The sequence below is a fragment of the Maniola hyperantus genome, chromosome 1 (genome assembly GCF_902806685.2).
Source record: "Maniola hyperantus chromosome 1, iAphHyp1.2, whole genome shotgun sequence".
Lineage (NCBI taxonomy): Eukaryota > Metazoa > Arthropoda > Insecta > Lepidoptera > Nymphalidae > Maniola > Maniola hyperantus.
This window is the reverse complement of record NC_048536.1, coordinates 13,192,926-13,205,435: the sequence shown is the minus strand read 5'-3', so window position 1 is coordinate 13,205,435 and position 12,510 is coordinate 13,192,926. Positions and strand designations below refer to the sequence as shown.

Here is a 12,510-nt window from a genome sequence, read left to right as displayed (position 1 = left end):
GAGAACAAATACAAATCACGTGAACGAATGGAACATAGACAAAAAGATTATTATGTTTTTACACTGACTTGACTTGAGTGAGTTGTCAGTTGGCAATGACATTATTGACAGTTGTCAAGTGTCAACTTGATTCTCTTCATACATTGGTCTGTGATACAATCCTTTTTTACAAGAAAAGAAAAGGAAAATCTAAAGAAAGTAACAGTATTTTACTCGAAAATGGCTGCGGACCGTCGCAAACAAGATGACAAAATTTAGACATCCTACGTGAACTTATATCTTTAAACGGGAATAAATATTGTTTGGATTGTAATCAGAGAGGGGCCTACATACGTTAATACAACAATTGGCTCCTTTGTGTGCTCAAAATGTTCAGGAATGCTGTAAGTATTATTTCTGCGTTATTTGCTAGTTTATAGTATCAGCAAACATTGCTTTAATGACTAATGTTGCAGGCGCGGCCTCACACCTCCTCATCGTGTAAAGTCTATCTCCATGGCTACTTTTACACCAGAAGAGATAGAATTCATAAAAGTAAGAGGAAACGATTATTGCCGACGCGTGTGGTTAGGCCTTTACGAGGGTGAAAGTGTAAACTTTACTGATGAGCAAAGCGTTAAAGATTTCATGTCTGATAAGTATGAAAAAAAGAGGTATTATCTTGAATCACCACCTAATAGTGCACCAGTTACAAATGGAAATTCAGTTAAAAATAAAATTAAAAGCAAGTTGGTCAGTAGCAATGTGGGTGTAGCCACTCCCTTGATATCCATCATGCCTCAATCTACCAAGACTTCAAACAACAATAATAATAATGTGAACATTGCAAAAATAGTGAGTAATGTGACACCTGTAAGTGAAAATATGCACAAACTGCCGAGGCCAGTAAACAATTTTTCTCAGCCAATGTTAACAAGATGTCCACAATTCCAGCTGCAATACCTATAACCCAGCCCTGTACCTGAGTAAGTTACCTACATGAGTTTAGTTTGTCAATGTGGCTGTCAAAAACACTTCTAATCTGTACTGCATATAATAAATTCAAAAAATGCGCGTCTGTTACCTATTCCTCACAGGAGGTTTCTAAATTTACAATCTGTGCGAATGAAGGTGCTGGCCATTATCAAGCTTCTATAACATTGCTCTTAGATGCTACATTTGTTTAGATACTTTCACATTTCTAAATGAGTACAGTAATATACATAAAATTTTTGTTGATGAAAACATTACAAAATATATATTTGGGTTAAGAAACAGTGTTTTCTTTCAGTTTTCCTGTTGATTTCTCCACTGCAAAACATTTACAATAGCAAACAGTTCAACAGTAGTATAAACAACATAATATTATGACCACAACCATCAATGAACAACAGTCCAGTTTTTAATGCCTTTAATTCACCCCAAGCTACTTCAAGTGAGTTTTCTTCAACTAGGTCAGACTACTTCATCATCATCATCGTCATCATGATCAATTTATTTACAGAGATTCAGAGTAGATTCATTTTAGATACATTCAGAGTGAGAAGGGTTTAGGCCTTAGTCTGCCACGCTGGCTAATGTTGATTGGCAGACTAGTTAGTTTCCAGACTACTTACTTTGATACAATACAATATTATTACAATAGTTCTTACTTAGCCAAATTATTTGTTTAACACTATTCATATCATTGATGAATGTTTGATATTCAGGGTTTTTAAAATTATTTCTTGGTGTCTTCTTAGTAATTTAGTTGCGTCAACAGATAGTTATTTAATATGTTTTCAGATGACCGCTATGCTGCTTTAGCTGACTTAGATTTGGCATTAAGACAGCAAAACATGAAGAATAGGGTAAGGAATTTTTTCATAATCTTATATTTTGATTAGCTTTATTAAATAAAGCAGTATATTATTAATTATTTTTCAGATGACGGTAACAGTGTGAGTCGGAATCCATTTCAAAGCGCTTCAGCCAGTGATGTATTTGCTAACAAAAACCCATTTTTCAATGGAGGTTGGAATACAGCATCTGCAGCCAGGCCTGTTAATCCATTCATGGTAACTATTACTCTTATTATCTTAAAAGTGAATTATCTTTTCTGCAGATCTAACAATTGCTAACCATTCATAATAAAACCCAGTGATAGTAATAACTGTTTGTGTAGTAAAAGTAAAAAAGGTCTATTTTATCCTTGTCATGTTTTTTTATTATCATTATTAATCTTCAGAAAATATGTTGACTTGTGGTAAATGTGTGGTAATTCCATTAGTGTGTCACACTGATAAATAACAGGAAACTTGGCATACAAGATATTGCAATTTTGCCTTCCTAATAGAACTCCTTATCAGTCGGTATAAATATTGTTTGTGGTAAGCTGGTGATTCACAAATGAGAGTGTACAGAGATAATGTATCTGGGTTAAATAAAACATTGTTTTCCAGCCTGCCAACAATGGGGCCTATGTAAATTCCAAGAATCCTTTCCTCTGATAGCATCTGCAGTCACTGTAGGAACAAGCAAGGAACAAAGTAATCAATGTAAACTAGAAAGCACAAACATGCTACAAATAGTATATTATAATTGTTTAATTTTGTTTATAACAGAGTAACTCAATTAAGTATTTACAATTTTGCCATAGAGTTAGTCTAATGTGCTTATCGGTTGTTAACTTAAGTGCATCAATCTGCCTTAAAATTTGATGGAAATTAGAAATAATAATAGATAATACCTAATATATTCTTATATTAGCTGCTGTTAATATTTACACAATGTGTAAAGAATATTTAATTCCATGACATGAAGTAACAAATTAATTGTATAATTATAATGTTTGTTATTATATATGCTGGTCCTAGCTTTACTAATCATAATAGTATTGTATAAAGTATGAAATTTAAAATCAATTTAAGTCCTATTTTAGAATATGACTTTTCATGACAATATTAAGTAACTAGTTATTTTTTGCATAAAATTGTTATTGGCGGCCTTACTGAGATAAAATAATATTTAGATTTAGGGATAATGAAGTCATTAGCCTGCTGTGATTGTCATATTTCCTTCCGAAATAGGTGTATAATCTATTAGTTAGCAACCGAATTCATATACAATTTATTATGATTTTATTCTTTTTGTGGTCAGTTACTAAGACACGATTACATTGTAAAAGATCAAACGAAACGATCATAAGAAAATTTAGCTTCATTAACTTTTGTGTACACTGCACCCCCTATATATCGTAATCAAAATGTTATAGGAGTAATGAATTTGAAATGTGTTTTCTGTGGCTTAGTGTGCATTGCATCAGTAAGTTAAGGGTACAAACCATTTTCTAATCATGACATTAGTCAAGCACGAAGAACAATCAGTTTTCTAAATATTGTTGTGTATTATTAGGAAACCTAATATCAGAAGAATAGAAGAGGCTAAGTATATTTACAATTTTTTTTACATTTTTTATTAACTCTTTTATAAGTGATGAATTGCTTTATAATAATAATAGACACTTGTTTATTCAACTATTTTCAAAATCAATAATAAGTAAGTAACAAATTATTGTTTGATATGAATATTATTATTATGATACAATGTTTAAATTAGTCCTCTTTAGAAACTCTGAAAAACGAGCTCTCAAATTTCGTGCTTTATCGGTGATTTATCTGTAGTTTTAATCTCTTCACGCATATTTAACTGAAAAACTTTACTTTACTTTTATAATGCACTTGACTATTTATTTAATTTGTAATGTAATTAATTAATTATTTTTACTTTTTGAGCACTAGAGATCTGGTTAATTTGTATAAAGATGTAAGAATTAAATGTAATATTTTTTTTATTTAAGTATATTTTTTCCTACCTCAAAAATAATGCATAATGTTATGCATTATTTTTTACCTACGTCATTAGGTATATTATTTATAGCTGAACTGAGATTTTGATCTTTTACCATAATAGTGGTTATCTTAGAATAACATCATCACATTAACATAATACTCTAGGTACTGTCCATAACAAACTTTACTAAATAAGTAGATACACATAAGTATTGTTAATTAATCATAAGAATATGGTTTGTCTTATGGCCAGTAAGGTCTTGGGATGCAGGCACAATCTAGTGCATTTTAAGAGGTTGGTTTTTTGGAAATTTTTTGGAATACATTTTTATACTTCAAGGAAATGAACATGTTCGCACACTTAAACTGTTTATTTTCCTTAATAAAAAAATTAACAATAGATTTACACTCTGCGAAACTCGCATTTTATATTACAAAGGACATGGTCTGTCAAATCTTATATTTGCTATTTAGCCGTTGTAAACTTAGGTGTAGAGAAGTTTATCAGGGGTCACGTTGGGACTAGGTAGAGGGAATGGAGTTTTCGGGCGTGTTCTTGGGTGGCAGACGTGGACACATTTTTAATAGTGTCTGGCAGGTCTTCAGGCTGAAATTCGACTGGAAGAGTTTGGATGCGGCAAGCCTTTTCTCGGATATGGTTTTAAGTATATTTTTTCCTGCTTCTTTAGTCTGTAAAACAACATAATATAGGTATGTCAATAAATGAAATAAGAAAATACTATTATCTAGCTTAGTGGGTTACTATGACCAGAGTACCACTGGACTGGAACTGGAAAATTTTAGTTTTTTAAATTTTGTTTTGTGATCAGTTTGGGAACTTAATAAACTCCATAGAAAAGTTACTAAATCTGTGGGTAGTTTTGTTGTTATTTGATTATATTTTAAAATGCTGTGGGTGGGATATTGATGGGAACTTAATAAACTCCATAGAAAAGTTACTAAATCTGTGGGTAGTTTTGTTGTTATTTGATTATATTTTAAAATGCTGTGGGTGGGATATTGACTACAGATCTATAGTAATAAAACATTTACGGGTATCGAAATAGTGTAAACGTAATATGGGTGCCTTCTAGGCATAGTGCGCGGTCGGCAGCTCCTTGCTATAACAAGCTGATGGAACAGTACTTACACTCTCGTGCTCGAGGCACTTGTAGGCGTAGTGCGCGGCGTGGTCGATGAGCGAGAAGCGCAGGTAGTACTGCGCGAGGTAGCGCTGCGCAGCCGGCAGCTCCTTGCTGCCCGCGTTGGCGGGGTCCTGGCACGCCGCGGTGTACGCTGCTGCAGCGCTATTCGGCATATTCGACTTCTCGTATAACCTACAAAAACAAGTTCATGAGTCATGACTAAGTACCTCAGATGGATTCGGGATACACTACTATAGTTCACGACAGGTAGAGATAGCAATCGGTGTATGAGGCGGGTATCCCGCACAGCCCCCGCGGTAACCCGGTGCGGGATAGCGCGAATGACGTGCGGCTGTGCGGGGCGTCCCCATTATGTAAAAGGAAAAGCTGACCAACTGACTGATCTATGAATGCACAGCTCAAACTACTGGACGGATCTGGCTCAAATTTCGCATGCAGATAGAGACATGACGTAGACATCTGCTAAGAAAGGATTTTTGAGGATACAATTGCTAAGGGGCTAAAATAGGCATCTGAAATTTGTGTAGTCCACGCGGGCATAAGCTAGTTCTTGAATAAAATTGTACTCACTTAGCTAATTTAAACAATGCCATGCCTTCAATATCTCCAGTACTGTGTGCTTTATAATAGCACTTAAGCGCATTAGGGATTTTGTCCATCTTCTCATATGCTTCTCCCAAAGACACTAACATTCTAGAATCATCTGGCTTAAGTTGGGCTGCCCTTGAGTAGTAGTATATACAGTAACCGTTAAGCCCCAGAATTTCATACGCTTGGCCAAGACCATTCCAAGCTCTGTAATCATTTCTATTGACATCTGAAAAATAAATATATATAGTAAAGACTACAGACCTAATCCCTTCTGGGGGGAGACCTGTCTCAGTAGTGGGTCGGTTGGTTGATCATGATGATACGAAATACTAAAGAGGTTATGGAAAACTAAAAATCCCAGACAAAAGAAATCAAATCAAATCTGACCCTTGATTGGTTGAACTTACTGTTCACATTTTTTCACAGCCAATCAAGGGGCGGAATTTGTTAACTGATTACAATTACGATTGAACATGTTTGCTTAGACAATTTTTGGGGAGGGATTGGATGCTTCGTCATGGCTAGAAGATAAGGACTAACTGCTCGTCTTTCTTTGCTTGGGTGTTTGATATGATAGGTTCACTTATATATAGCCTATCGTTACTTCCAGATAAAGTAGCTCTTCCCCTTTATAATATATAGTATAGAAGAGAGTGAGATATCTTAAGTGACTACATCACTACCCACTATTATAATGTCGAAAGTGTGTTTTGTTTGGTGTAGTCCTCAATCACGGATCAACGTGCTTTTTTGCATGTGTTTAGTATGAACCGACATGATGACGACCGTTTTATGAGTGACAGAGGCTAACTTTTTATCCTGTAAAATCAAAGTTCCCATAAGATTTTAAAAACCTAAATCCACGAGTACTAAGTCGGTCAGCTAGTTAATATATATAAAAAGATTGAAAAGTTGAACATTTACCTATTGCTTGTCTGTACACTGTATTGCAGCATTTGAGTTTCTGAAGTTCAATAATTCATGCCCCATTAAGCTATCCACGCTGATAGTATTGTGGGTCCAGCGAGAGGGCTCTTGGAAAATATAGTACTGCCTTTTGATGCTCACTTCTTAAACGTATAGTTACCTGGAAAATGTGAAAATTGAGTTTTTTAATAACCAACTGTTAAAAAATTATAGTTATGTATTGGGTATATTTATATACCTATATAAGTATTTTGAAACATTCTCATAATTAAATAAAATTTTGTATTAAAAAACAGACTATTTAAGATGTTTTTCTGAAATTTCAATCAGAGTTAATGTTCTAATATTTTAATATTATCATTGCAGCTTATGCTCGCAACTTCGTCCGCGTGGACTACACAAATTTCAAACCCTATTTTACTAAATAATTTTTAAATACATATCAAAAATTGCAGAACCGCCAGGATTCAAACTTGCGTCGCCTGGGTTCGCGCCCGACGCTCTGACCGCTATGCCACGGTTCGCTTGCTACCAGTGACGAAATTTGTGATAGTGGACATACAGTCCACTCAGTACTGAAGCGGCTGTTATACTCCCTCAGGGTTTGAATTTTCAAAATTCCTTTCTTAGCAGATGCCTACGTCAAAATCAGCATGCCAAATTTCAGCCTGATCTTGCTAGTAGTTTGAGCTTTGTGTTGATAGATCAGCCAGTCAGTCAGCTTTTCCTTTTATCTATATAGATAACTAGCCGACACGTCCCGGCTTCGCTCGGGTGGAGTTTAGAAAATTGAGGGGGAGGTTGAATTAAATTTTTCTCTCCATTCATCCACCATCCTCGTACTTCAAGGAATATTATAAAAAAAGAATTAGCGAAATCGGTTCAGCGGTTCTCGAGATTTGCGATGACCAACACATTTAGTGATTCATTTTTATATTATAGATATGATATATCAAGTGATCATATTTTCTGTTTATTGAGAGAGTGTAAAAGAAGTAACTTTCTGTTTACAGTGCGGACAAGGCGCTTGGCGCGTGGCGTCGTCGTGGCCGTGGCGTAACGTTGCCGTCAAGTGTCCCCTTCTTGTTTGAATATTCTAAGCCTTGGTCTCCAAACAGCACCCCCTGTCAATGTCATTCAAGTGCCAAGAGAGCCTTTTTGCACGGTACTTGGTCACCGAAAGTTGAAACTCACCAATTAACACAACATGTTTAACTCTATATTTGTCATAGAAACAGCCTTTTGCGCCAAAATTTGCCAGTTCCATCCTTATCTTTCAAGTACAATAAATGTGAGTAGACATCCCAATTGTCACAGCGGTATGGCTCATTTTGGTAGAGATCTCTAAATAAAGTCAATGATGAATCAACATCTGTAAAAATAAAATCTAATTAATTAATTAAACAAGTAAACTAAAAATAATATACATACTAATACTTAGTAAGTAATATATAAATGCGAAATGTGTTTGTCTGTCTGCTACCTTCACAGGCTTTCTGTTTAACCAAACTTTGGTTAGAGATAGCTTAAGCCCTGGAAATGGACATAGATTACATTACAGCCTGGTAAATCTGGGTCGTCATGGGATTGCTACAAACATAAATCTATGTGGACAAAGGTATCATCTAGCTAGTGACTAATAAATCAAAATTTGGTGCTGATTGGCTTAAAAACTAAACCTAAGATTATCAAAATTGTCAGGTCTACAGTATCATCTTCACTCTACCTATCAATTTAGTTTAGTTTTGTGGTCAACCAAATTAGATCCCCATCTATACATAAAACGTAAACTGTATATATATAAAAAGAAAACCTGACTGACTGATCTCTCAACGCACAGCTCACTCTACCGGACAGATCAGGCTGAAATTTGGCATGCAGATAGCTATTTTGTAGACATCTGCTAAGAAAGGATTTTTCAAAATTTAACCCCTAAGGGAGTAAAATAGAGGTTTAAAATTTGTGTATTCCAGATGGACAAAGTCATATCGTAATGGTTGTTTGATTGACTCACATTCTAAGCATATACAGTGAGACTGAGTACTAAGCTTGGCTTACAAGTGTAGTACTATCAACCAACAGTGGAGTAATTTGTTTAAACAGTAACGTGATGAAAATAGCTATGATAGAATAAATAAATTGTTATACCTCTCCTATCATGATGGGGCGATAGCCATCTGTGCAGTGATATAAGTACTTTTCTCAAAGCCAGCGCAGCAAGCACCATGTATGCCTCAAGTGCTTGCTCGGAAAGCTTAATTCCACAAAGGCGTGAGCAGCAAAGAAATACATCATCCAGTGTTTAGGAAGTTGTAGAGAGTCTAAAGCCTCATACTCATTAGCGAGGCCAGCATAGTTCAACCCAAGCTGCCCAGAGAGTGGGGGTGATGCGGCCACTGCTGCCTGTAGGAACCGTGTGACAGCCTGACTCCGTAAATCCAATTTCTTTACACCAACACCTTCTAGGTATAAAAGATATCCATCTAAAGTGTTGCGGTTGGCCTGCAATTGTATAATTAAAAACTATAGACAGCCTTAATATGATTACAGGCCATTAAATGCGACTATTTATATTATGTGATCATTAAGAGTAAAATTTGATTTCCTAAGTATAAGCATAGTGTATTGTGGTTTACTTTGAACAGCTGCAGAGTAAGCCAAGTTGGAAAGTACTCTATGAAATACCATATCAGTAACAAATTTTTTTTAGGCAATTGTAAAACACTGGCCTGGAACAGGTGAACAGATAAAACTCATTTTGACTGAATAATATAATAATGATTACCTTAAAAAAAGATAACAAATCTAATAAAACTTGAGTAGATTCAATATTTTCTGTCCCAGTATCAGTGGCGTTGTCCAACCTCTTTTTTTCACTTGACATATATTGCGAGTATTTGTGCAGGAATACACACTTGGGGCTTGTGCAGTTTTCTATAAAATGAGCTGCTCTATCATACCTTGACAATCAAAGAAACTTTTCGCTAGAGTGTACGCTTCTCTTTCTGCAGGTATAATTCATGTTTCAGTAGGTTTAGGCGGCTCTGTTTTGATTAACTTTATGGTCCTTAAGAGCAAAATTTAATGCCGCTAGCCATTTTCGCAGTTTGTATCAAGCCGCGGTCGTTACATTCACGAATGCCGTTAGTACATCAATTCTTACTTGATTTAAATCTATTTGGATATCACCTTTTGTATTAAGTGAGGTTGGCATGTTTTGCAAGTTTGTGACTTATTAATTTAAAACTTAATAAAATTCTTTTGGCAAATAACAACGTAAACAACCACCACGCAATAAACCAAATAATTTGAAGCAAAGAGTAGGTACCTATATAATCACTACGTGATTGAAGCATATATTCCAATGTACTCGTGATTTGAAGGTTGACCACGGTTGATAGGTAATCTTTTGTGTTCATTTGACATTGACATCTTTGGCTTTGTAACAATATAATTGATACAAATTAAAAGTATTTAATTAATAATATAAACTAAAACTAAAACCTTAAAAAATATAATATTATAACTAAAATATATTATTGAAAGGAGTCCCTTTAGGCAAGGTTCCGAAAATACTGGCAAATTTGGTCTTTTTGTCTTTGGCGGCCACTTGAGTTTAACATTGACAACCAATGCTGACAACATGGATGCAAAAGTCATTCGTTTGTCATTCGAATACGTTGAACGAATGAAATAGCTTTAGGCCTCACAGGTCCTCACAGACCTCACTCCTCTCACATCAGTGTTTCCATTTTTAGGGATTTCACAAAATTAGGACGAAATTACGTCTTATTCGTAATTTGGTTTAAAATCGAACTTAGGTTCATCAACGAATATTATATTATATTTTATTTTATCAGACACCCTAATCCTGGAGCTCAAAAAGATGATAACTAGGCTCAAAGCAAGCTATTTTATCCGCGACGTTTATCTACGAAGGTCCTCCCTTCGTAGATAAACGTCGCAAATAATAATTGAGTGATGATAAAATTGATTTTATAAACGAATCATATAGATACTCTGCTTGTCAGTTGTCACCTTTGCAGTTTTACTTGCGAGGAAATAAAGCACTTTACGAGCATATTTTATGGTATTGTAATAATATTCAATAAGAGAGAAATTATGAGCAAATATATTTTCTTTCTTTACAAGGCTCCAGATTTAGAATTGTAAAATGATAGAAAGACAAAATTAGTTTGTTTTTTTAATATAAGTAAAAATTAATCCACCTTAAAGCGGGGTGGGGTATAGAATATTAGTAGTGTATTTTTTTTAGGTTAAATTTAGGGCGAAATCCTAAAGGAACGAGGGTAAAACCAAATCGTAAGTGGAAACACTGTGACAATTGCCAATATGCGTAGATAGCGTATAGGTAGATTAAAGTACTGTGTAACCCGTATGAGATAGCGATAGCACGACGTAACGATGAATAACACGACAACCTAATTAACATTGTTTAGTAGTCAATATTTGTATTTACCGATCAACAATATTTGTATTTAACGTTTTTTATGTGAAAACAAGTAAATAACTCATGAGAAATACAATTACGCCATGAATTCTCAAAGTTTGTTTCGCAACTAAAGTTGCATGCCTTGTATGTAAGTTGTATGTATTCTTGAAAAAAACCAGTTACACGAAAAGGGACAAAAAATAGGTTAGCTGCGTCTCTGTTTATCACATTAGTAACTTTATCTGTGCTCCTCTTTTAGTGTGAATGAGAAAGCAAACGTTCCTGTATCTACCTTTATTACTCTATCTACGTCAATTTGTTTCTATTTGTTTGACTATGTTATTGGTCTCTGAAGGTCTGTGCAGGGTCTTTTCACTCAGTACCTACATTTTAGCCACAGTACAAAATCGCACAGGGTACATTGACTCGAACTTAGCTCGACAGATGGCACTAGTAGTAAGTTTTGTTGCCAACCACGCGCAACAGGTGGCACAACTTGTAAATTTTGTGGCCGGTCAGCAGTGTGACCGTTTGTGGCAGATTTCTGCCATTTGGGCAGATTTGGCTCCTAAATTTTAACTCTGGCAAGAAAAGCTGACGATTTAACAAAGTGGTAGATTGTGGCAGAATTTCAAGGAAATCCTTATTATTTTTTCTAATCTATCGCCCCACTTATCTAATCTTATTATTTTTCTAATCTATCGCCACACTCACACACACACAGTTAATGTATCAATTATTAATCTTGGCAATCTATTTCGTCCTTATTCAAGCAATTAGCAAGAAGTGAAATGTAAAAATTCTTAAATGTGATGGATGAATGCAATAAAAAAAATATATGAAAAGACATTGCTATGCTAGGAGGGTCAGACTCAGAATAATATTAATAATTAATTAAAAAGCAAATTCGTAACTTTTTTTTCTTTTTAAAAATTACACGGTATTCTTTTAGCTCATCCACCGTAATTAATCAAGAAACACCGTATTGATGTGCCTCCGGTAAAACATACAGCATTTATGTATGAAGAAGCAATTATGTACTCTACCGCATATATGCGCGCTCCATACACAAACAATGTAGTTCACCTTACCGTATATAGGGGCGCTAGTGTCTCACCCAGCAAGGCAGCGGGCCGCTGCCATCTTGGATGTCATAGCGTTGTGTACTTTCGCCGCGTGCGCGTCGAATCTAAAATTATATCGTTATAATCCGTCCTTCCTTTGCAAAAAATTATTTTCAATAAGTGCAATTAAATGTGATAATACGGTGATCATGATATATATTTTCTTATTATTATTAGAGTCCGTTTTAGGATCGATAAAATTCAATTAAATAATAATATACTTTGAGAAAACATATTTTTATTATAGGACATGTTAGAGTGACATTCCAATTTTAAAAAGAATTAGAACAAAATAGACAGCCAGTGTGACACATAAATTAATACAAACCTTCTTTAACATCCTCCCGTTTGAGAAATTTATGTCACCAAGCCGATTACTTACAAATAACATAAGTCTAGGCTTATGGATAGGCTTAGTTAGAATATCTGCACATTGATAT

General features: G+C 34.8%; 2 protein-coding genes across 2 annotated transcripts; one reads left to right on the top strand and one right to left on the bottom strand.

Annotated features, from left to right (window-relative positions):
• The first annotated feature begins 219 nt into the window (after positions 1-219).
• drongo (Arf GTPase activating protein drongo) lies at positions 220-3,809 on the top strand. Its single transcript, XM_034983803.2, is given in 9 exon segments — positions 220-247; positions 250-320; positions 322-383; positions 456-965; positions 1,271-1,295; positions 1,297-1,414; positions 1,765-1,829; positions 1,884-2,036; positions 2,421-3,809. Coding segments are annotated over 9 exon segments (1,080 nt in total). The 3' UTR covers positions 2,469-3,809.
• Positions 3,810-4,259: 450 nt separating this feature from the next.
• On the bottom strand, positions 4,260-9,813 carry LOC117995677 (cell division cycle protein 23 homolog). Its single transcript, XM_034983699.2, is given in 23 exon segments — positions 4,260-4,286; positions 4,288-4,311; positions 4,313-4,360; positions 4,363-4,416; positions 4,419-4,499; positions 4,960-5,146; positions 5,546-5,792; positions 6,491-6,505; positions 6,508-6,574; positions 6,576-6,653; positions 7,671-7,764; positions 7,766-7,865; positions 8,642-8,657; positions 8,659-8,708; positions 8,711-8,752; positions 8,755-8,845; positions 8,847-8,876; positions 8,879-8,995; positions 9,279-9,454; positions 9,457-9,538; positions 9,540-9,593; positions 9,595-9,638; positions 9,641-9,813. Coding segments are annotated over 23 exon segments (1,791 nt in total). The 5' UTR covers positions 9,708-9,813.
• Positions 9,814-12,510: the final 2,697 nt, after the last annotated feature.